Source organism: Fusarium coffeatum (genome assembly GCF_003316985.1).
Source record: "Fusarium coffeatum strain FIESC_28 chromosome Unknown BRIP53273_contig_107, whole genome shotgun sequence".
Lineage (NCBI taxonomy): Eukaryota > Fungi > Ascomycota > Sordariomycetes > Hypocreales > Nectriaceae > Fusarium > Fusarium coffeatum.
In genome coordinates, this window is record NW_022157900.1 from 153,947 (window position 1) to 178,512 (window position 24,566).

The window sequence follows — 24,566 nt, forward strand, 5'->3', positions numbered from 1 at the left end:
GGAGATGAAATTCGGAGGAAGGTCCATAGCGGCTCTGGAGTCGAAGAAAAGACCCCAAAAAATCTATAGTTTGACAATTATGCGAATACTCCTTCTGTGGAAAGTGTGAAAGTAATTCCTCCCTGAAACAAATGTCGGCCGTCAGTGTTGCTGTCGCTCAGGCCTCCTTCTCGGGATCGAATATGTATCTGACCACCCACTTCTGGCTTAACGAGCCAACGTGCATGTACTCTGCGCATCAAGAATGAAACCGCGCCAATGACAATGAGAAATGCATTGTTGCCTATCGCTTGCTGAATGCCATAGCCACCGGCACGCCTTATCCTAAGATTACCCTCCATTCAAGGCATTTTCGAGATATTGCCAATATCGTCTTTAACACCATGGCTTTGAATTTCGGTTCATTTCTTCAAGATTCAGTCTGACGAAATTGAGCAATACGGAGTTGCGTTGCATCTTCATCTGCGAGCCGCAATGGATGAGCACAGTCCGACCGTCGAAGCGTTGATCGAACAAGCCGAGTCTTTTAGAACGTTCATAGGTCTCACGGAACCACGACTGACGGATCGATTCTTTCTTGTCACCGGTATTACAGGAGCAGGAAAAAGTTCCTTTATTTCGAGTTGCACGGGACTTAGCACGGTCGTTAGCCATGGGCTGTATTCGTGTAAGTCTTGGTCATCTCCACTCCATCCATCAGAAGACCTCGCCAGTAACACACTCCAGGTACGAAGTCTATCGCCGTTTTCCAGTATGAGCACGAGGGTCAACGTGTTTATCTGATCGATACCCCGGGTTTCAACGACACGATTAGATCGGACATCGACACATTAGAAATACTCGCCACTCATCTCGGCGCATCGTATGCGAATGGCGTGCGTATACATGGAATCATCATGCTCCACTCAATATCCAGTAACCGGATGTCTGGACCAAGTCGTTTCAACCTGACGCTTCTCAAAGCTATTTGCGGGTCACCAATTCACACGAAGCTGGTCATTGTTACAACAATGTGGCCAGAGCATCCCGATCTGATCAGGAAGAGGGCCTTAGAAGATCGAGAGAACGAGCTAGCAAGCGAAAAGATTTGCTTTGGCGAGCTAATAGCTCAAGGAGCGGCTATGTTCAGGCACTACGAGAATGGGCATTGTGATTCGCGGCTTCAAACTATATCAGCACGACGCATCATTTCTCATCTTCTCAGCAGCCCGGGTCATAACACGTCTCATATCCTTCAATTACAAAGGGAAATCGTCGATGAGAGAAAGACCCTTGGACAGACCGCTGCTGGACTTGCTATAGCAGAAAAGTTGCAAAAGGCGCTGCATGAGAATAAGCAGGTGATGAAGACATTTGAGTCTGAGACAACTACGCCCCGATCTCGCAAGGACGAGCAGTATGCGCTGCAATTGCAAGCGCTCAAGTTGGATACCAATAAGAGTATTCAAAAAGCAGAACAAGGACAGCAGAAGCTTACTAGGACGATTGAAGACTTTCACGAAGCCGAAAAACAGGCTATCGAGCAACGAATTTCCGATCTCAATCAGCAATTCCAAACCCAACTGGAGGCCAAAGAGAAGGAGTTCCAAGAATTACAAGCGCTATATGACGAACAGTTCAAACAAGCGATGCGCCATTCAAAACAGATAAAGGGAAAGAAAGGAGAACGGAGGAAGGTCATTGTTTCCAATAAGTCTTTGAAGAAGGCGAAAGATAATGTAGATAAGAGCCGTAGGGACCGTGAAAGACTTCGTGAGTATACTACCCAGGCGGTGGGCGGTGTAATGAATGGGATTGCTGCAGGGGCTGTTGCCGGAGGTATGTTTTCTTCGCCATGAACTTGGAGGCCTTTACTAACTGAGTCCATACAGTTATGGGAACTGCACTTTGCATAGCCATGTAATCTACGTTGAAGTCAATCGAGGCATACGTTTCCCGCTTATAGATTGGAACAGGGCTACCTATTACTACCTACCTGGGTACCCAGGCACCTAATCATAGGTAGGTGATCGGGTGATTCACTGACACTTGCTGTCAGTGCCGGCAGCCGTAAAGCGCGACGCACAAGCATGAAGCTCATAATGCACAAGCATTTGAAATTTTACCGCGCAGCAACCTCTGCTTTTTGCTTCTCCCAAAAATAAATACAAAAAATCCCATATCCATCTTCACATCACCGATATACAGAGAAGTATGCCAACATGAGTGCTCTGGGCTATTTCATATGCTGACAGATATCTTCAGACAATCACAGCATCAAGATGCCCGGCGAAAACCAGCAGCTCGATCCCATCAAGAAAGATGGCCTTGTTTGTGTCCCCAATGCCGACGTACACAGAATGAAAGACCGTGAGGGTAATGAGATGACGACCGTTGTCAACTCTACGCCCGGTAGCAATCAGGCAACCAACTTCGTGGCACCTACTCGTGATGGAGGCTATATTGGGAGTTCATCTACCGGGGCCAGCCTGGAACGAATGATTGAACGCGTCAAGTCAGAGACAGGATGCGAGGTTCACTTTAATATCCAATTCAATAACGACGAGGAGCTATCCAAGTTTGAGGAGAACGCCGTCGAGAAACGCGTGCTATCCAACAATGACCTCCCTGAGGCTAAGCCTTCTGAGCCCAAGACAAACACCAACAACGAGTAGCGTCCTCTGATGGCTAGTAACCAGTCACGTGCAGGTATGACCTTCTGTTCACTGTTCTTCCGCTTCAACTAAGATGTCTTAGCAATTGTCTCGCCGAGAGAAATGTGGTTAAAGGGGCGCTAGGTTCTAGGGCACATGCAGCGGAAGGGGAGGAGACTTGTTATCGAAAATATGGGACAGTGTATCTCGTTGGAGTGATTAGGAGTAGCCTCTCTAGAACTTTGGCTATCAATGCAATGTCGCCTGCCAAATCAATCTGTACGACTATGATGTGTGATTTGTTTGACCTGGAAGGTAGCATGGTAGCACCAAACCTCCATCTGCAGCAGATAATTGCGCTCTTTCCCAAGCTGGCGCAATCTTTGCGAGGATGAATCAGCTTCGCCAGTAACTCTACTCACGTCGTGCAATCACTTACCATCCGCTCGAGCGTCAGAACAATTGACCCACAAGCGACTCATAGACAGAATACCTTGATCATCTTATTGCACCTTCGACCGGAATCCAGGTACGTTTATTTCCGTCTCCTAAGCCTTAGCGGACACTCTTTCTGTAACCCACCTGCCAACTCGGACACTGAAATAGCTGCCGTTTCGGGCCTCAGGCAGGTGTCTTACATGCTGCCTTCCTCACCCAACGAGCCGAAAAGTCGGGATTCCAGCAACGCGAAAATGAGTCACCGACCGCCAAATGCAACACACACCTTTTTCCTCGATGCATCGTCTTCATTGCAATTGGCTCCATGTTCCATCTAGAACAATTCCAAATTCTTGGGGCTGAGCTAGCGAGGCGCAGTCTCCGCGTGTCCTAGCAGGGACATGGTGGATCTTCCCCATGGAACTGGCGGAATAGTCAATTGACGCTTTGACGTAGCCTGCATTTCAGAGGCTGAAGTTATATCAAATCATCAGGCTGCGGCATGATTGTGGATCGCGCCCTGCGCAGAAGTAAGCGGTCATCCAACGCTACTTCGAACGGCATGATAAGCTTAAAGGTTCAGCTCGGAGTGTCGGGTGAGTATATAGGGTCCAGTGGAACCTCTCAATTCCAGGATCATCAACAAATTCCCTGACAATGTCTTCAATTCAGCAGTCTCCTGATACCCGCGCGACACCGAGCCCAACCGGGGTCAGATCTCGAAGATCTCACACGAAATCCAGGCATGGATGCTTAGGATGCAAACAAAGGAGAAAGAAGGTGAGCGTCCCCAGCCTCATTCTCATTTCGTTGACTGACCTTTGCAGTGTGACGAGGTACGACCGCAATGCACAAGATGTCTCGACAAGGACATCCCATGCGAATACCCTCGTTTGCCAAAGTCGCGGACGTTGAGGTCACCTCCATCGGAGACAGAAAGCATCTACCAATCTCAGAGCCTCAATATCCCAAGTCCAGATTGTACTCTTTCCACCGGCACCAGCGCATCTAGTCTCTCATCGCCTTACGTCGCAACAACACCAAACTACACCTTCAGTGCCAACATTTTCACTCACGAGAATGTCGCGCCATTCGTGGACCTCGGCGCGACAGAACTTGAGCTATTCAGCTATTATCTTTCCCACGCCGCGCGGTCAATGGCCTACGATGACGAGGATTTGTACGCGCTGCAAGTCGGGTTTCCCAATCTTGCATTCAGAAGCAAACCACTCATGAGCTCGATTCTTGCACTTGCTGCAGTGCGCAAATGCCATGACATGCTCTCTGAGGCCGATGGCATAGAGTTCGATGCGGCGCAAGTTCGGAATCTTTTGGCTCTCGCGGATGAGCATCATAGAGGTTCACTTCGTCAGACGCAAGCCGACATACCCCATGCCAACCACTATGATCATGTCGTAGCCAATGCTCCGCTCATGGTTCTGTATGCAACCGCGAACCACGCTGTTCGTATCAAACTGTCGAAGGCGTTGGCCAACAAGAACGACAAGTGCACCAATTTGCCACCTGCGCAGCTACACTGGATGACGCTCATTCGCGCCGCCCATCTGGCATATACAGGTCTCCTTCACTCTACCAAAGATTTCAGCCTGTTCGATGATTACACGGCTAGTCCTCCGACAATAACTTTGAACCAGCCCGTAAGTGGGCTTGTTCCGATGGCTGAGAGTGGACCGACTGAGCGGACGGAGAAGCTGCTTATGCCTATCATCGCTGCGACATCTGGCTCTGCGCTCGAGAAGTTACGCACCAAGGCACAGACATTGCAATTTTCTATGCATCTCGCCTCTTCTTGGGACTCTTCGAAAGATGACGGCGAGCTACAAGCCTGCCTTGTAGCTCTGGAGGCTTTGAGCAATATCATGAGCGAGTTGTTCGCGCCGAACGATGAAAGCTGCGCTACATCCTCTGAACAACCCGACTTGGAATATGGCTGGGCTGCATTAAGCCAGCTCTCGGATGTCTCGCCTTGGTTACGGAATTATATGGCCCGAGTGACCTTCTCAACGCCACCAAAGCCACTACGCCGAACAATTATGTGGTTTTTGAACCGCGTACCAAGAGAATATTTGAGTATCGTTCAATCAACATTTGACAACATTCCGGATAACGTGCCCGACGAAGGAATCAATTGCGACAATGGTATTCCTTCCGACACTTCCCGTCTTGCGATGGACATCTTTGCTCACTGGCTTGTTTTGGTCATGCTGTTGGATGGTGTTTGGTGGATTGGTGGGATCGGGGAGTGTGAGTTGACAAAAGTCATAAAATACCTGAGTCGGCAACGGGATGAGTCTTCTGGATCAGATAAATCTTGGTGGCCAAGTAGTATGCTGAATATTGCCTTGGAATTAGGGAAACAGGACCAGATTTAGGTATGGGTTGGACAAACCCTCGAACCCTTTTGAAATGAAAGCGGGATATTCTTTTGATTTTAACTACTATTCCAACAATCGCAAGCTTTTGGCTTTTCAATAATTATATACCCCTCAAAGACCTCGAATATCTCAATGTGTCTGATCGTCTCGTGTCCGCGCTCTGACCGGTTCCATAGGAATGTCCTGTAGTCCTCTTGGTCTCTCGGTCTCGGTATAGTCAGCGTTTCGAACCTTTACCCAAACTTGTGAAGCTTACCTCTTCAATTGGCAACATGGCATCCTCAGATTCGCCTCTGTGGCGTGGCGAATGCGTGCTCATCCTTCGTAAATCATCCTCATGCCATGGCCTCTGTGTTCCGTCCTCCATAAACGCTTGACTGAAATTGGATGCGAACTCGTAATGACCATCATCTCGAGAGCCCATCGGCCGTAGTATCGACCCCATCTCGGCTCTTGAAGACGACCCAAATCGTGACTGCTTTCGTTCGGATCCAGGTTGTTGTAGCGATGGCGAAGTATTATCTCGGTATTCGAAGGTCGTGATTTTTCTCATCGCTGATTCCGAGATTCGGTCCAGTACACTCTTGAAGTCGTCGAGGAAGATTACATCGGATGCGCATTTGAAAACGAGAGCGAGCTAAAATACAAGTCAGTCGAGTTATATCCAAATCACAAATGAGACTTGCCTTCCAGAATGGGTTCATTCCTCCTCGCTTTGATACAACAATCATAAATATAACATCCGTGACCAAGAATGTAATGGAAAGTAGAAGACAGAGAAGCATAATTCCAAATCGCGGGCTCGTGCGAACCAGACCAGGAATCGTAAACTCGTAGTTCTCTCTGATAGCCATGACCAATTTGACGGTAGTGAACACCCACCATGGGTCTCTGAATAATGGTTCGAGTAGTCGCGTCGTGTCAAAGATTCGGCTGCCGAGATGGTTATGATATTGGAAGTTGGCCCAGGTTTCCAGTACCCAGTATGGCTGAACCATGAGGAGTGTGATGATGAAGCCTCTTGCGCCCCATTTCGGGAGAAACGGTCGAATTTTTAGCCAAGCGATGAGATTATGAATGAAGTAAGAAATGTATAGCAGAGTCGCGGTGCTGCTCAAAATCCTTTCATGGGTTAGCATTGCGTGTCGCATGTGCATCAAATTGGGACCATACCATCCATATTCGGGCTCTTCGAAGAATGCAAAGAAGCCATGTCCAAGCGCAAGCAGTAACTAGTTCCAACGGTCAGACTTGTCTTGTGGAGACAAAGGGCGATCATACTTCACCAAGAATGAGCTTATGCAGGAGCGTTTTCCTGCGATAATTGCACAGAACCAGCAAAATCAGAATGACAATAGCTCCAACATTGAAACCCTGACTCCATGCTTCTACGACCGCTTGTTCACGGGTCGTGACGTACGGACTGTTCTGGTTCGTAGACATCTCCTCAACATCGTGGATGAGTGTTCGGGAAAGTTGGGAGCTAGTCCAGTCAGCGAAAGTCTTACAGGTCGCATCAGCATAAGCGAGGCAGAGCCGCTTATTAACTGCTGGGCGACTGCAACGTCATTGTTATTCAAAGTCGCCAGGGTTGTTTGGTTTGCCAATGCTTGGCTCCAGGGCGTCGAATCATGGATGCGAGAAAACCGCTGCCTTGAGATGGCTCAGCCCAAGGATGTGGTTGACTGTGGGCACCAATCGGATCGCTGGGCTGTCGTTCGGGTTTGGTGTGAGATTGCCTGCGCGAGTGAGATCCTGGGGTAATATCAGGTGGGTGACAGAAAGATGTTCTCTAAGACCTGGACAGCCAAAATAAAGTAGCCTAAAAGCTGGCATATTGGGGTCAAGTTATCTTGTCTCTCGGGCGCGCAGTAAATTACTTGCTGTCCTGCTGTCTTGAATTTCGAGCAAATCACACACATCACACAATCGTCAAGATGCATCTGGCAGGAGACATTATATTGATAGCCGAATTCAAAAAGGGCAATCCTAGTGTCTCCAAACGGCTCACGTCCCTTATTGGCCGCAGCAAATGTCCTCCCGTTCGCTACATGTTCTTTAAAAACCAGCCCTCCGATCCTACCACATTCATCCAGCTAAACCTATTGACGGCAAATGTCAGTGGAAGCGTAAAGAAGAGTGGAAATATGTATCATACCTAGACGTGGTCGGTTGCGAACCAGTAGAGGAAGTTACTCGTTCTTGGTGTTGGAGTTGGCCTTGGCTTCGAGGTTCTGGTCCTCAGAAGGTCCCTCCTTCTTGCCATTCTCCAGAGCGAGGCCAAGGTTTGCGACCATTCGATGTTCGACAGCCTTCTTCTTGAACCCCTCGGAGTCGGCCTTAGTGACAGGGAACATGTGAAACGGCACCGCAGCAACGCCAGTCTCTCGCTGGACGCGGCGGAACATCTCCACAAGGACAGCCTCGTCATCGGTGATACCGGTGTAGCGGCCGTCAGGAGTGCGAATATAGCGGTCCGCGTACTGATCGGGACCATGAGTGGTGTTGGCAGCGACACCCTTGACCTCGGGCTGCTGCTCGGTCTTCTGGTTGTCTCCGGACATCTTGATGTTGTGATCGCCTGCAAGATATTTGTTAGCAGAGGTAGGCAATAGCCCGAAGCATTCATGTGAGCATACTTGTTGATAGTCGGGTAATTTGAAGACGAATGCAGGATTTTGTGTGTGTTTGGGAGAAGTAGAAAGCAGAGGTTGCTGTGCAATAAATTTTCTGAATAGGTGGCAGCCGAGCTTCATGCACGTGGTCCGCATCGCCGGTTGTTTGCACTGGCACTTGGCTCGCAGTACAAGCGGCCGGCATCAGTGCCAGGCAGGCAGTGCACATAGGATCACGGCTAGGTATGCACAAACAAAGATTTCTTCGTCCCCTGAGAGTTTTCTCTCTACACACAACAACTACGATTCACTTTTCGAAATGCCTCGAAACAACGCGGCACAAGAGTCAAGAGATAATCGATGCCCGGGTCGATTCGACCCATATCTGGTTCAGTCTACGCGATCCGATCGCCGGAATGCAACCTTCGACCAAACTCCCCGCGGCGGCCACTTGAGCAACAGCGGTGGCAGTAGGTCTGAATCGTCCATTCCATCTCGCGGAAGCGACCCTGAGCAAGGTTCCATCCTGGGTCCCCGGCTACGTCTGGTCGTTGAAGCTGAGAGGGTGGAGACGGCTGATCAGAGCGGCAACACTGTAGCCAAGCTCGTCCAGAAAGGAGTTGGTGATGGGGAGGATACTGAGTAGTTTTCCCTCGACCACCGAGACGGCATTTGGGCAGTGACCGCTAATGAGTATGCTGCTCTGGAGCTGGTCCGTTCTGTCAAGAGGACGACAGGAGAAGGGGTGGTTTGCTTGGAGGTCTGGTCATACAACCTTGATCGGTTCAACGCCGTTCAAAAGAACGAGACTCAATCCCGCGTCTCTAAAAATAATGGCCGCGATGAGAACAATCTTCCAGCGGGTCTCGTTGTGCCTAAAAGGGCAGAGGGGAAAGGCGATTGCCCTTTCTGTCCCGCAGGGAAACACCGTCTCATCAACTGCATCGTCAGATGTCCAGAGGGTGTACTTTCGGGTTGCGCCATTTGCAATTCGCAAAGCCATGGACCTGGCAAATGTAACGCTTTCAAGAACATGACCCTCAGGGACAAGGTGGAATGGCTCGTTGTCAAACGAGCCAGGAAGTCTGCTTTGAGGACGGAAAAGCCTTGGTACTTGTGGCTGCATGATTGGTGCAATAGCTCCTCGTACGACGAGGACCTCATCAAGGGCTTCCCGTGGTCTGTTGACTTCACCAAAGCTACAAGCCGGAAGAAAGGTGGAAAGTACATCAGAGCAACCCAGGAGAAGTATGACGCCACCCACGACGGGCTCAACCTGCCAGTTGACCCCGCGACAGAAAACTTCCGGATGGTCTGGAAGACTTACTGGGAACCACTTCGTCTCGCGTGGCCTTCCGTCTTTGGACAAAACGAAGAGGATGAGGAGATGAGTGAATCCAGCGACGAGGAGATCCTCGTCGGTTAAGGTGGCAGACAGGTGTTCCTCGACAAGCAATGTCGGCTTCGAGTTTGTCTTCAGGTTATTGTCCGGTTTGGTGACACGAAGCCTTCAGGCAGACCGGGATTTGCGGAGGGGGTTTATGAAGTTTAAATATCTTCAAAAACCTTGAGTGATGATGGTCTTACAATTAGCTTAACTGAAAGCCCAGATCAGGTTCAATGTGATAATCAATTGCACAGTGTTCTTATGTTTGAGGCGCCTATTGTGAAGGTATGCCCTGAACGCTGTGAGACTCTATAACCTATGTAGGCCCCTTCCATTGCTTCACTCTTGGATGCTTGAGAGGTTACCTTGATAATGTCACCCTCATTAGCCACAACAGATGCCTCTCTATTTCCACCAATCTCCTTATCTCATTCTCATATTCAGCAAGGCTTCGGTTATTCGATTCCTGTCCTCGATCTGCATCTTCTCTTCGTTCGTTGTAGTAGATTAAATGGTCAAAATGGAGACTCAGTCGCAGGTTGATTCTTCGAACTATAGCATAGCGCTGTCTTTGATTTCCTTCGGTGACAACGGACTGGTTGAGTAACTGAGCCAGTCTCAGTATATCGTTGAAGACAGGTCTTAGGCTGACCATAATTCTTTCGTCGGGAATTGCGGGCGGGTTTAGTGGACGCTGCTGTGATTGCGATGCATCTCTGCCCGGTCGATTGTCTCGTGGAGGAGGCGCGCGGCCTCCTGGGAAGGAAGACATGTTGGAATCTTAGTTGCGTTGTTGTAAGATATTTGTATTCGCCTTGGTAAGTTGAAACTGTTGAGCAGGACGTTGGCCAAACGTTGGTATTGATGATAGTTTCAAGGCACTTACTACTGTGTATTTCAATGACCCAAATATCGCGGAGGGTCGGTCGCAAATTCTTGAAGACAAAGGAGGGAAGGAAAACAGTTCGGGAAGTTGAAGAGCCATGCTTTTATAATGTCGCAGAAGGCCCTGAGGAGGGCATTGTAGAAACTATCATTGCATCAATGAAACTTATATTGACGGGACAAACAAGCCAGCGGTCTGCTTAGTTTCCTGTCATCAAAATCAAGTATCGATCTCAAGCCTGCTTCCTCGCAACCTAGTATCTCCGGGGAGTTAGATTGATAAGGTTCATAGTGAACAAAAACTTTTACAAGCGAATACCCGTTCTAAATTCCTTCTGTATGTAGAACCTTATCGAAAGTGTCAGAGAGCTGGTAGAAAGACTATTTGAAGAAGGCATTATAGCATAGACTTGGTCAACTTGTATAGCATAGTTGTTGATGACGATTCTCATATCCCTAGGAGAGCACTTGGTAGAAAATATAATCTCATAAATATGGCAATTCCCAATGATCTTGCATTTCTCCCCTGCTCTTCACAGCACATATAGCGTTCTTCTTCTCCACTTACTGTTCTTTTTTGCTTTTTTCTTTACCTCACATATTTAGCGAATCTCTAACCTCTCTATCTTTATATCCTTAAACCTACCCGGTATGCCGTCCCATCCAAAGCCGAGGAAGTTGAAAAAGAGCTCGTCGACGTATTCATAATACCGCTCTGGCCCAGCTCCCCTTCTCAGTAGTCGGAAGACATCCTCGTCGCCCAGCGTTGCCACTACCATGTCTACTGAAGCTTCACCACCATTTGTAATCCCAAAGTAGCCGTTCTCTGTAAAGACTATATCTGCACCGTATCTCAACATCTTCTCCATCAACTCGCCATTAGTAAGACCGGAGTCTCTGGACTTCGGTTCATTATCAAGTCGATCAAACCACATTTCGCTGGCTTGCTCCGCGTAATCAGGTGTTTGCTCCAAGACACCCGGTAGTTGTTCGTCTTCTACCAACAGCACAAAAGCCAGAAACCCAACAGCTATCGATGTAAGCTCCTCATATGTCATAGAAGGATGCTCGTTGAAGTCCATCAGGGTATCTATAAGTGCCCTAGCGTAAGTTCTGTCGAGTATTTGTGGCTCGAGTCTCTCTTCCTCTATCCCAGTCAGTAGAGATACTCGCGGCATAGCAAGACGGCTGCCTTTCCACACTTGCGTGTAATGATGTGACTGCCAACTATCTGGGTATTTATCGAAGATGCAATAGTTATGCCTCGCGAGTGCATGGACGACTGATGAAAGAAATTCACCGAGGTCCATGTCTTTTGTTATTGTCCACTTAAGAATAACTTTATCGACAATACAACCTCCGATATGAAGAGAAGTTTCTGTTGTAATTGGATTTTCCATAATGTTCAGTCTCGACATCAGGAACGAGTCCTTGAAAGGATTTTCTTGTATTCCCTCTGTTCTCGACCTGAAATCAGGGACCCATGAAGGTAGGTCGGGTGTCGTTTTGGTGCTACGTCGGATGCCAAGTTGCCAAGCGTAAGTAATACCATCTATGTCGAAAATGTAGCGAGTAGCATTTACGTAGACCTCCGCTACAGTCATAGTGTAATCGGCAACGGGTCGGTCGACCAGCTTCTTCCGGGTTGATGCGAGCCCCAAAGCAGCAAACACTTTATCGCGGGGGTCAGTGGCGTTCAGCTGGTGGAGTGTCATAACCAATTTTCCCAGCGTCCTCTGATCATCTGAGTCTTCATCATCCTCCGAACTTTGATCTTCTTCCGAAGATTCATGTTCCTCTGAAAACCCATGTTCCTCTGAGGTTTTGAATTCATGCGACATCATGTAAGATACTGGGAACTTCGGAGTAGAGGGATATGTCTCAAAAGCCCGCAGGGCGTTCAACATCATCACCTGGGAGCAAGACTGACTCCCACACATGGCAATGCCTTTAGAACTACCGATGATGATTTCAGGGAAGATCCAAGCTCGAGTCCAATATGGTCGAGTTACTAGGTCCATGAAGCCCTCAAAGATCTCTTCCACCAGTAGCAGATCCTCCATCAGCTCAATCGGGTCCCCTTCTATTTTCGATCGACTGCTCAACATTCCTTCCTTTTTGAGAATCATACGGTGGGCTTCGGCCATTGCTGGAATTGCTTCGAAAGCCTCCTGGGTTGTTTCCGTTTCTTCACCGAGCCACATCAGGACCTTGTCTGCCGCGCAAAAGATATCTCCCATAATAGCCACTTGTTGGTTTCGCTCCTGGTCATCCTTTTGATTAATGCATATAGCGTCAATCCATAAATACCTTGGCTTCGAACGCAATCGAAGAGTCTCCATTGCCGCTTTGCAGTTAGGGGTAATAAGAATTTGTTTATCGTCACATTGAACTGGGACTGATCCGTGCTTGTCACGCCATTCGTAAGACAGGGCTTCGAATGAGGCATTGAATCCAAGCTGGACGTGAGTCAGATCAAAGCATAGTATGTCGCCAGGAGACCCGGGGTGCAGTTCAAGGACACGGATGTGATCTTTCTTGTCGAGAGCCTGATACTGATATGAAGCTCTTTTTCCATGGCTTTCGGTTTTATGGCTGGATTGGCGTAAGCGACCAGCTTGACTCAGTAATCTCACAGCTGAATCATTAGTGCCCTCCTTCGCTAGCGATAAGGCTGTCCTGCCATCAGCATCCCGTAGTCCAACCTTTGCACCTGCTTCTATCAACATCCTGATAACCATAGTATTTCCAGCAAGTGTCGCAAGATGGAGTGCAGTCCGCTTATTATCTGAAAGGTAATTAAGCTCCGCCTGGTGATCAAGAAGTAAATCCACGATAGCTTCATCACCATTATCTGCTGCACAGCATAACGGCGAGTAGTTACGGATAGGTTCTGGTCTCATCTTGGCCCCTGCCTCGAGCAAGAGCTTTGCTAGTATACGATCTCGCTTTTGTACAGCTACCATGAGAGGTGTGTAGCCCTTTAGGTCAGAACATTCTATATTGGCTCCATACTCAACTAAGAGTCCAGCAATCACACCATGACCGCGGTTGACTGCGTGCCAAAGTGGTCCTTGGCCCTGGAGATCCCTTGATTCTGTCTTTGCTCCAAGACGAAGCAGAAGTGACGTGCATGTCTCGTGACCATTCCGTGTAGCTTCCAAAATTGGACTTCGCCCCTCGTTGTCTGTCTCATGTAGACTAACTCCAGATTGATGAAGTATTTCAACAACATCCGTGTGACCTTGAGATGCGGCCAGCCACATGAAGCTGCGGCCTTCTGGATCCCGAAGGTGAAAGTCGACTCCATGTTTGATAAGTGCTGAAACTGCTGTAGCATGGCCATGAGAAACAGATTCATAAAGAGCTCTCCTTCCATGGTCGTGATTGTCAATTCTAAGTCCTGATTTGAGTAAAAAGTCGATCATCAACAACCGTCCGTCTTTTGAGGCCTCCACCAACGCAGAATAGTACTGGCGATCAATAGCAGGCGTAAGTTCGATCGACTGTCCTGAATTAGACGTTTCTTCGCCGGTAGTAATCTGCTTGTCTGGCTCAATTTCACGTCGTATTGAGTGAGCTTCGATAGTTTTCGCCACTTCTAGATGACCATACTTCTCTGCCAAACACATAGCAGAATCACCCTTAGGAGTCCTATACTTGACATGGACCCCTGATTCCAGTAGCAGCTTCACCAGGTCCAGATTACCAGCCGCTGACGCAAAATGTAGGGCCGCCTTGCCATAGCAAGTGGAAGAGTTGAGGTTGGCTCCATTATTGATGAGGGTTTTAGCTGTTGACCAATGACCATGCTGTGATGCTGCGGATAAAGAAGATTGTCCATCCAAATCCACACTGTCAATGCAAGCTCCTTGCTTGATTAAGTGCTCAACGATAGCCTGGTGGCCGTTTCTCGCAGCCCACCAGAGGGGACATCCACCATAGACATCTTTCAAATCTAAGTCTGCATTCCTGCCTGTGAGATTCAAAATAACATCGATCCATCCGTGCTCTGCAGCAAGAGAGAGAGAACTGCGACCGTCTATATCAAGCGAGTTGGCGTCGACTCCCTCGTCAAGTAGTTGAATAACTCGGGCCAAGTGACCACTCTCTGCTGCGTTCAGCAATGCAGTAACAGATCTTGCATCAGACTCTTCTTGTGCAACCAGAGAAATAGGTACACTTTCCTTAAGCCGTGCCGTGATGTTGTCATAATTTTGGTTTCGAGATAGCTCATAAGCGCGGTCACCTGATACATGTGTCGCTATGGTAGGATTCGCCCTGTTTTCGAGTAATATCTCGACGACCCGTTCATGACCTTCGCTTGAAGCATAGTGTAACGGTGTCCAACCGTCCGTATCCTGTGCATCGACATTGGCACCCAGTCGAAGCAATTGAGAAACAATCTCCGTGTTGCCACTGTAAGCTGCTTGCATCAATGCCGTATGTCCCAGCTCAGAAGGAGAGTCAATGGGGACCCCTTGACCAGCGAATAGTCGTATCAGGGGTTTGCTCTCCGCCTGGGTTGCAAGGTATATGCAATTATCCCCGTTGCATGTCACTTTTGCGTCAGCACCTTGATCGACCAGGAAGCGAACTACCTCCAATTTTCCTTCGGCAGCGGCCGCTAACACTGCTGTTCGACCATTTTCATCTCTCGCTTCAAGATCAGCGCCTTTCTCAACCAAGAGTTGTGCCATCTGTCGTAGGTGGTGCCTTATCGTAAGGTGCAGTGGGGTTTCCCCTGTTTCAGATCTCACCTCTATATTTGCACCGTTCTTCAGTAGCAAGGTGGTCATTTCAATAAAGCTGAACAGGACTGCTACTACCAGAGGCGTATCGCCATCTTCATCTTTTGACTCAATGTCGCTGCCATGGTGTAGCAGGATCTGCGCTGTAGTCAGGGAATTTGTAGAGACAGCAACGTGGAGGGGAGTTCTTTTTATGCTGTTAATAGATGTAACATCCGCTCCACATCCCAAAAGCTGACTTCTGTAGTGTTGCATTGTTGTTAGCCGCAAGAGTCCAGGTAGATTGATTGGAAGAAGAAAGACTTACGCAACCTCACATCTTCGATTTGAAGCAGCGTTATGTAAGGGCGTATCACCATCTGTAGTTCTTGACGAGATCAAGGCGCCACAGTCAATCAGGAGCCGTACTGCGTCCGGGTGTCCATGGGTACATGCATGATGCATTGGAGTGGCGTCGCTCTCGTCGACGCATTCGATATCAGCGTTGGCATCAATCAAGACCTGGATGATTTCAACGCATCCCTGGTCCGCGGCATAGTGCAAAGGATGACAGCCTTCCTTGCTTCGAGTACTGATATCTGCACCTCGTGAGATCAGGAGACGGACAGTATCTGGGCTTTCAGTAAGAACCGCGCAGTGAAGCGCCGTAAGACCATATGTTTGGTCTGTCGCTGCCAAATCCGCTCCAGCCGTAACTAACATATCCAGTACCTCATAAGAGTATCTGCCTTGAGCGGAAAGATGGAGGCTAGTCCAACCACTATTTCCTACTTGGTTAACGTCAGCTCCACTGTCAAGGAGTTGTCTGACTAAATAGGTAGAGCCTGCTTCAGTGGCGTGTCGCAAAGCTTCGCCTTTGCTGATGTAGTCGGAATCAGTCCGAGCAAAACCATTAAGAAAAAGACGCTGGGCGAGAGATGAAGAAGTCGAGAGGTCGTCGGAGTTTGAACTCGCCACAGTATTACTATCCGAGGTTTTATTAACCTGATCCTGCGTGCCAGGTAGCCGTACAATCTCTATTAGTGGCATTGCGCCGACCCTGCTCACAAGTGCACTGTACTTATGGGTAACGATAGGTGGATTGCCTGTGTAAAGATCGGTTTTATCGGTAAATGGAAACTCTAACAATTAGCTTCCAAAACGTTGATGGTGAAGAGGCTAAAGCGATACATTTCCTAAGCGGGGAAATATTGCTTATATCACGTTACGCTCAGCAGCAGGTTGGATCAATCAGATATCTACTTTACAGTAGCTGATTATTTATAATAATCATCCGGCAATGAGTTATTGCGCTTCTCATCCAATACATCATATATCTATTAAGATTGACTGATGTGCAGGATAAGCGGACCAGGCTTTGCTGTGGTGCAAAAAGTATAAAAAAAAAAGGTGAATGAGGAGGGAATTGAACCCTCGACCTTTCGCAGTTGCAGCAAAGATGCGAAGCGAGGCTTAGGCGTCAACTCTTCTGCTGCAGAGTGAACAAAAGCTATTCTCAAGCCAATGTTCGTTCTGAAATTCCTTGTGCACATCGGACCTTCTTGAACCGCATTACATCGCGAATCAAGAAGGACCATGCGAATTAAACGCAATAACGTGTTTTTTATAACTTTACCATTTAGTTAAGGTAATGTTCATCTTCACAGTTTGCTGTTCTACAGATGAGTATTGGTAACCGAAAGGAGCCTCTCGACTAACTTTCCTTGACACAATGATATAGTTTCTACGATGCCTCGTTAGGATTCCGTGCGACATCAAAGGAGCATGGTTCCTGCTTCTACTCACTTCCCTGCTCCTTCTTCGTCCAGTCGCGACCGACCATCCGAAATGTTTGGGGGTTCGAGACACAATAGTAAGTGCCTCAAATCTTGAAACATCCATCATCACCAACGTTTTGTTAACGGTTTATTCAACAGTTCCGAGTTATCAAGCAGAATCATAGTGTCTTACAACAACACCACTTGTCCTACGACAGACTCGACGATGTCTTCCTCACGACAAGGACAGATACCTCCTCCACGACGGACTCGACCGAGCACAGAGACACCCCAATCGCAGTCATCTTCAACTCATCGCCAAAGTTCCGAACAAGTTCTAAATCCTGGTATGGAAGATGCCTTGTCCTTTTTAGGACGGATGCTTCCTCAAGGACAGGTTCAGTCAGGCACGGAGAATGTCACGCCCCGCCTTGAAGATGTTTACAAGGACATAGAAAGATGGGTGGATTTATGCACTCGGCCTGTTCAGAGGGAAGAAAGCGAAAAAGAGCGCAAAGCTCTAATTGGCAAGATTAAGACGCGCCTCGGACTCGAGCACGATTTCGCAGAACACAACAAGAAACAATCTGAAGCGGCGAACCGACAGATAGAGCTGAACAACCAAGAACTATCTAAGTTGATGGATGAATTGGCCAAATCAGAGGAATACGCGAAGGGTCTCGAAGAGAAACTACAGCCACTTTCACCACCTTCTTCCAGGCCTGAGGAACGCGCGAGGGCTCTCGATTAGGAATCGCAGCCATCTTCGCCATTTCCTTCAGAACACAGCGAAAACGAAGATGTGGACAAACAGATGGATTTGAACGAAGAAGAGAGATCTAGTATCAAGGATGAACAGAGGAAATTGGAGGGACGCGTAAGGGCTCTTGAAAAGAAATTGGAGGAAAACGCGAGGGGTCTTGAAAACGGTTTGCAGCCACTTTCACCACCTCCCTCTGAGTCTGAGGATGGTTCTTCTCGGGAGAATGAGGATGGGGCGGCGGTGTCCAGTGAGGGTGTGAATTCGGGACGAGTGTTGAGGTTGAGGGCACGCAAGTCGTGATCAAGTTTGCGGGTCTTCGTTAATACTGGCTTGGATTGATATTAACATGATGGTTGACACGGAAGGACAATACAAGTTGACAGCGCAGAGCACATAGCCGGAGCGGATTCAAAGGTCAAGCGGATGCAACGTTTGAAAACATTACTCCATGTGTGAAGTTGTTGTGAGACGTTTTGATTCTGGGCGTGTGACCTTGAGTGATCTGTATCTCAAAGGTTTGCTGTAGGTTGTAATGTTACAGAGGCACCTGCTAGAATGATGAGCATGTCTGTGCTTGACAAAAAGGAACAAAAACGTGAGTTTGTTTCAATCACATTCCGTCTGACTGTGATACAAAAGGTCAAAAAGCTGGACGAGGAGGGAATTGAACCCTCGACCTTTCGCAGTTGCAACAAAGATGCGAAGCGAACATCATACCCCTAGACCACACGCCCTAACGATATCAAGCGAAATTTTAGAAGCCACTATGTACGCTGCACAGAACATCGCCGTAAGATTACCCTGGATCACTTCATCAGATAACACATCTCACCTGACTCAGTAAGCATTGGAAGGCTACCAAGTAACAAAAGCATCTCGTCTAGCACGTGGAATACGAGAATCTAGCAGCGTAAATGCTAGGCTAAGCTGGGGTAAAGTCGCGAGATGATTCCATCTCTTGAGCGCTCCAACATGCTGAATGTAGTAAACAAATGAACGCCACTTGAACCACAAGACCATGCATCAAACACTCCATAATGACGACTCATACCTTATCTTCCCCAGATTGTAAAAATGCCAAGCTTTATCCCCAGACTGCACCACGAACTGGAATGGTCTGGCCTCTTTCCGTTGTTTACCACCTATCACACTCGTATAAATGAACCCTTTTGTGACAACCCATCCTCATTCATTGGACACAGCTTCTGTAAAAGTGACCCCCTTCGGGCCGATCAAAAGGACATTGAGCCAAAAGATGAAAACTGCATCTTTAAACATGGCAAAGTCTCGTTTCGTTCAAAGGATTCATCCGGAAATGGCAAGCCCAGTAGACAGTATACCCGTGCAGTCATCCCACGTTTATAGTTTAGGAGGGCTCACTGTCAACCCTTCCGGGGTATTGACTGGGAGTGCCAAGGCAATAAATACCTGCGTCTGTCCGGGTGTTTCAAAGAAGCTATTTAGCCTGAAGAGCGGGTAGACTATGCACCTAGACTAAGGGTTTCCCAGGTGAATGGTTGATGAGCTGAGGACAAGGGATTTGGAGATTGATGCAACCTGTTGGTTGCAAGAATTTAATGTTTTATGCCCTACGATCTTGGCTTCGAGAATTCTGACCGAATTCCAGTAGTTGATGATGAAGATGAATGCTGAGAGAGTTTGCCATGATGTTTGGAGTGGCTGGCAATTTGCCGGTTATTTTGCCGTTACTGCCTTTTAGAGTTCAGAGTTCAATAATTTAGTTATCATCGTCTGAGCTCCTTCCTCGCCTAATTCTGATGGAGCAATTGCGAGTCGGAGTCGGAGTAGAGCTTCGACTAGCTCCTTCTCCATCTCCAGTCTCCAGACTAACCCCGCAATTTCGGTAGAGCGTCAGGTGCTACACAGTTTTAGATCTGGCATATCCCAGCGCCCAAACCAAAGACGGGATGATCAGCGGTTTTAAGCATAAGCATAAACCAATCAGCCATCACATCTCCACTCCCTCCATCAGCCGGTCCGTTTAACCGTACTTGAGTTTGCCCGAGTCTCCTCTCTTCGGGGCGAGAATCCGTTTTCGGGTGAGAGTCGACCGACCGGGGTAAACGTTACGCGGACGAATCGTTTCTTCTGGTGTGGTGCGAATTGCTGACAGAGACTTACAGAATCACACATCGCGATGCAACCCCGACATGCGGTCAAAGCAAGTTTTGGGTGCGGAACCTCCACGTTTTACCCCAGACGACTGGTGAATGCGGAGATTTCGGAAATCCAACCGTTAGGGCAGCAGTAGTTTCTAGCCATGCTACGCTACAGCTTTGCTCCCTATATCTTATCTAACCGCGTGAAACCTGGGGGAGACGGCTATATAATATGATCTGCAGTGTCCCCATCGAAATTCTTCGTTGTTGGTTCCAGTTCTTCAGCACTGACTGTCCACTGCTACTGTCTTACCAGTAGAGCGGTCCACGCCCTTTGCACCTGCATTGCATTCATTACAACCCCAGAGTCGATACCCAAACCGTCACGATGGTCAACGTTGGTAGTGCCGCCGATCCCATCGTCACCCGCCTCGTCGAGGAGGATAAGGTGCCATGGTACAAGAAGCCCAATCTTCGTATCCTCTACGTCTGGTTGTTCTTCTGTTGTATGGGTGTTGAGATGACCTCTGGTTTCGATTCTCAGCTCATCAACACTCTGCAATACTCGCAGACCTTCCATCACTGTATGATCTACAGCAAATACTCGGTTACTCCCAACTAACGAATATCTAGATCTTGGTGGTGGACGAATGGACGACAAAGGCAAATATGCCATCGAGCCCGGTATGCTTGGCTTTGTCAACTCCTGCTACCAGCTCGGTTCCATCTTTGCCGTCCCGGTTGCACCCTGGTTTGCTCAGAAGTACGGTCGACGATGGTCCATCATGCTTGGTTCTCTCATCATGGTTGTCGGTGCCATTATCCAAGGATTCGCCCAGCACGGTAAGATATTCAAAGTCCAATACGGCGCGGTCACTGACATTTTCTAGTTGGCATGTACATCGTTGCTCGTATGATTCTCGGAGCCGGAATCCTTTTCTGTATCATTTCTGGTGCCGCTCTCATCGGAGAGCTGGGTTACCCCAAGGAGCGTGCTACCTTGACCTCTCTTTTCAACTCCTCCTACTTCATTGGTCAAATCACCGCCTCTGCCATCGCCATGGGCACCACCTCTATCAAGACCAACTGGGCCTGGAGAATCCCTTCCCTTCTCCAGATCTGCCCATCTCTGATTCAGATTGCCACTGTTTTGTAAGTGCTCCGGAGATGAAACGCGGTTCTAGACTAACAATAGCAGCCTCCTGCCTGAATCTCCCCGTTTCCTCATCTCCAAGGACCGCACCGAGGAGGCCGCCGAGGTTCTCATCAAGTACCACGCCGAGGGCAACCGAGACTCCCAGCTCGTCCAAGCCGAAATCGTACAGATCCGTGAGACAATCAAGGCCGAGATGGAAGCTTCCAAGCAATCCTGGCTCGAGGTTGTCCGCACCGCCGGTATGCGTCGTCGATTCGTTGTCACCATCTTCATCGGTCTCTTTACTCAGCTTTCCGGTAACACGCTTATGAGCTACTACTCTTCAAAACTCTTCGAACTCATGGGATACACCTCCGACTGGACAAAGACCCGCATCAACCTTGCTAACGCTTGCTGGAATTTGATGAACGCCACGGCCCTTGCTCTTATCGTCCCTCGCTTCAAGCGTCGAAACATGTACATGCTTTCAGCCTCGCTCATGTTGCTCGTATTCATCGCCATTACCGTCTCGCTCCAGCAAATCCAAGCAACCCCTGAAGGCCAAAAGAACAACTCTGCTGGTATCGCTGCGTTGTTCTTTTACTTTGCCTACTCGCCAACCTACAACATTGGAAACAACGCCCTCACCTACAGTAAGTCCAAACTCTTATGCTCGATCTTTGAAAATCACTAACACTTTCAGCCTACCTTGTCGAACTTTGGCCATATGCCATGCGATCCCGTGGTATCGGTGTCCAGCAAATTTTCGGAAAGCTCGCCGGTTTCTTCTCCACCAACGTCAACTCCATCGCTCTCGATGCCATTCAGTGGAAGTACCTTGCCATCTACTGTGGTTGGATCTTCTTTGAGTTCTGCATTGTCTACTGGCTCTACCCCGAAACCAGTGGCCGCACCCTGGAGGAACTTGCTTTCCTGTTCGAGGACGATCAACTCAAGGAGAAGGCCACTGCCGCTGTCGAGAAGCAGATTCACTTTGGAGATACCAAGGACGAGCATCAGACTCAGGTTCAGACCAAGGAGGTCGCTTAAGTGGATGTTTTGGATGGAAGAAGTGTCTACGTGATGGAAGATTGTCAATAGTAATTAGGACTCTCGCTTTGATTGAATATCATAAGTTTGCGAACTCATTTTACTTTCAATTCTGTGCTTACTTTGATGATGATGAGCTTGCCGCTGATTTGAGACCATGGTTCTTAGGTGTTTGGCTTTGATGAACTGGAAATTTTGCAGTTCAATTTACTGTAGTTTAATACTGCTATTGCATATTGCTATTGCTTTCACTCCTGTTCGTTTAAAACTATATGTTGCTGCTGTTAGATATTGCTGTCGGATTTACTCATGTTGAAATAGTACAGGTAAGACCACTACGATGGACGCCACCACTGTTTGCTTATTCCTCTTCTTAACGATCTACATTTAACCTATCTGCCTGATCTGGGGTACCATCAAACACCCTAGCGATGCAACCCAAGACATGACCGCAGCGACGATCTACCACTGAAGCTCCGTCAGGATGAGAGCCAGGAGTCTATTCCGATTGGTGCCAAGGGAGAGACAATGTTCTCGGGATGGATACTGCTCGTGGCATCTACAGACACTCCTGCGTGGACGTAGTCACTTGAAGAGCGGTGCAAGAAGTTGATCACGTGTCTCTGATTTTCGGTCGTGGTATATGTCTGGAGTTGAGACGAAGTTCCTGACAGAGAGAACTAAGGAATTTAACGATACTCTAAACTTACATCTATGGTCTAAACTTAGGTGAGGTAGGTATTTCATGTTTTGAATCTTTTCTGAGATAGCGCACTGTTTGTAAACTAAAAGATAGCATATGTTTTTGAGTCTCTCAGATTCGAGTTGGTGAAGATCTCTCTGTCAGCTTGGAGTCTTCGGTACGGTCGATATTCTTTGTCTACTTGCATATTGGATCATGGCATTGTGTCGAACAAGCAGGCCAAACGCACTCAAACGCCCTGGTTTGCATGAATACATCAAAACAGCTCCTTTGTTCGCTTAATGGCAAATCCAACTTCGTTCAACGTCTATATATCTGGTATTCAAATTATCACAAGCGAAGAGCGCCTACTTTGTAGTCAACTATTGTCAGAAAATGGTGTCTTTGATTTAGGGCGAAGAGTAAACTTATCTAAGAGTTTGTCCAGGATGACATAAAGTGACTGGGAAACGACGCCTTGTGGCGCGGTTCCATCGTGCCCCCGCTGCCTACCACTCCCGTAGCAACCCCACCAGCCCCGCCAATGCCGACAACTCCAACGTTCTTGTTCCCGCCGTTGCTTCTTTGCCTGTTCCCATCAACCTTGAGCCCGCCATCCGAAGTCGCAGCGCCGGCTCGGGCCCTTCTGTTGCAATGGCGGCTCAATTTCGCCAATCCCTCAATGACCTCACTACATGTTGAATCGTTCAGCCAAGACCCGCCCCATTTAGACATAGGCTCAACCAGCCAGAGCCCGAGCGGTCCCACCATGCAAATCTGCCACTTTACCCACTCTGCTAAACTCAACTCCACCAAACTATCACCAATTCTCCCAGACCGCCGACATAGAGCGAAAATTCTGCTAACATCTTCAACAATTCACTGGGCGAATGGTTTAGTGGTATAATACTCCCTTAGCATGGGAGTGGTCCAGGGTTCGATTCCCTGTTCGTCCAACTTCGGTGGTTAAATTCCACCTTTACCACACTTTTTGCATCTTTGGAGCAGTACTTGCTTCCCTTTCCCTTTTGCTTGTACGATGAGACAATCAACTTTTTAACTATCCCAGTAACAGCGTATCCAAGTAGTTTCAGCAAAACGTAGTTGTTGAAGACCAGGTTGTTGGTGTTTATACCTGCCATGCGAATAGCTTGACACAGGTCCGACTTGTCGAAAATATGGAAGACAACTCTTCAGTTTACGAAGATAATGAATTTGATCTTACCATCGAGGAATTCGACCAGATTACAAGCCCAACCCGTTGTATCGTTTGTCATAGCGATCACTTAGATTCAGACAGTGACACAGCTGTGATGTCCACCATCGAAGTAAACAGCGATAGCACAGGCAACTCGGACACGGATAACGAAGACTCTTTTACTGAAGACATCGCCGATCCTGATGCCGACCCAGATGCTGGTGGCGTACAACGAGATGATATCCGAAGCAACGGCAAGTCGTGGGAAGGATGAAATGTGTGAAGCTGAAATGACCACCTTCTGCACATGTAGGCTGGCTCAAACAGTCATGAACTCATCAAATCACTTCGCCCATGGTTATTGTCTGGGACCACGGGTACCTAAAGACGTATCACTGTAATTACACAAGCCAGATTCCAATGTTTCAATGTTCAATTAAACTATCATAACTTTTGGTTTGAGGAAGACAAACCGAACGAAATTCTTCCTCGGTGAAGGCGGCAAGTTCAAGTATTGGCGCGGGTCCGGACCTCATAATTATCAGATCGCCAATACTGAACCATCATGTTCATGTGTATGCTCAACATCCTGAGCATTGTAGAAAAAAAGAAGCAAAGCAACCCAAAGTGAAAATCAAAAAGACGACGGCGGCTGAAAGCTTTCAATAACCCAGCAAGCTTCCGGAGACAATGAGAGCAGAGAGGACAGCGCATATCATCTCCTGAAGCTTCTTCGCATCTGTTTGGAGAATATCC

At 48.1% G+C, this 24,566-nt stretch overlaps 8 protein-coding genes across 8 annotated transcripts; 6 read left to right on the forward strand and 2 right to left on the reverse strand.

Annotated features, from left to right (window-relative positions):
* Positions 1-474: 474 nt before the first annotated feature.
* FIESC28_04955 (uncharacterized protein) lies at positions 475-2,654 on the forward strand (the record flags this gene model as incomplete). The annotated part of the gene is made up of 3 exons (XM_031159102.1): positions 475-667; positions 727-1,818; positions 2,245-2,654. 3 exons carry the CDS (start codon positions 475-477, stop codon positions 2,652-2,654), a joined length of 1,695 nt encoding a protein of 564 aa, XP_031016867.1.
* Positions 2,655-3,728: 1,074 nt separating this feature from the next.
* FIESC28_04956 (uncharacterized protein) lies at positions 3,729-5,464 on the forward strand (the record flags this gene model as incomplete). Its single annotated transcript, XM_031159103.1, has 2 exons — positions 3,729-3,782; positions 3,899-5,464. The coding sequence occupies 2 exons, from the start codon at positions 3,729-3,731 to the stop codon at positions 5,462-5,464; spliced, it is 1,620 nt and encodes a 539-aa protein (XP_031016868.1).
* Positions 5,465-5,684: 220 nt separating this feature from the next.
* FIESC28_04957 (uncharacterized protein) lies at positions 5,685-8,031 on the reverse strand (the record flags this gene model as incomplete). Its single annotated transcript, XM_031159104.1, has 5 exons — positions 5,685-6,104; positions 6,280-6,589; positions 6,641-6,699; positions 6,749-7,025; positions 7,664-8,031. The coding sequence occupies 5 exons, from the start codon at positions 8,029-8,031 to the stop codon at positions 5,685-5,687; spliced, it is 1,434 nt and encodes a 477-aa protein (XP_031016869.1).
* A 370-nt stretch (positions 8,032-8,401) lies between these two features.
* FIESC28_04958 (uncharacterized protein) lies at positions 8,402-9,508 on the forward strand (the record flags this gene model as incomplete). Its single annotated transcript, XM_031159105.1, has 2 exons — positions 8,402-8,705; positions 8,763-9,508. The coding sequence occupies 2 exons, from the start codon at positions 8,402-8,404 to the stop codon at positions 9,506-9,508; spliced, it is 1,050 nt and encodes a 349-aa protein (XP_031016870.1).
* Positions 9,509-10,956: 1,448 nt separating this feature from the next.
* Positions 10,957-16,134, reverse strand: FIESC28_04959 (uncharacterized protein; the record flags this gene model as incomplete). Its single annotated transcript, XM_031159106.1, has 3 exons — positions 10,957-15,054; positions 15,115-15,292; positions 15,413-16,134. 3 exons carry the CDS (start codon positions 16,132-16,134, stop codon positions 10,957-10,959), a joined length of 4,998 nt encoding a protein of 1,665 aa, XP_031016871.1.
* A 954-nt stretch (positions 16,135-17,088) lies between these two features.
* On the forward strand, positions 17,089-17,613 carry FIESC28_04960 (uncharacterized protein; the record flags this gene model as incomplete). Its single annotated transcript, XM_031159107.1, has 1 exon — positions 17,089-17,613. The coding sequence occupies one exon, from the start codon at positions 17,089-17,091 to the stop codon at positions 17,611-17,613; it is 525 nt and encodes a 174-aa protein (XP_031016872.1).
* Positions 17,614-20,133: 2,520 nt separating this feature from the next.
* Positions 20,134-21,930, forward strand: FIESC28_04961 (uncharacterized protein; the record flags this gene model as incomplete). The annotated part of the gene is made up of 5 exons (XM_031159108.1): positions 20,134-20,329; positions 20,379-20,588; positions 20,636-20,897; positions 20,944-21,533; positions 21,584-21,930. 5 exons carry the CDS (start codon positions 20,134-20,136, stop codon positions 21,928-21,930), a joined length of 1,605 nt encoding a protein of 534 aa, XP_031016873.1.
* Positions 21,931-23,790: 1,860 nt separating this feature from the next.
* Positions 23,791-24,084, forward strand: FIESC28_04962 (uncharacterized protein; the record flags this gene model as incomplete). The annotated part of the gene is made up of 1 exon (XM_031159109.1): positions 23,791-24,084. The coding sequence occupies one exon, from the start codon at positions 23,791-23,793 to the stop codon at positions 24,082-24,084; it is 294 nt and encodes a 97-aa protein (XP_031016874.1).
* Positions 24,085-24,566: the final 482 nt, after the last annotated feature.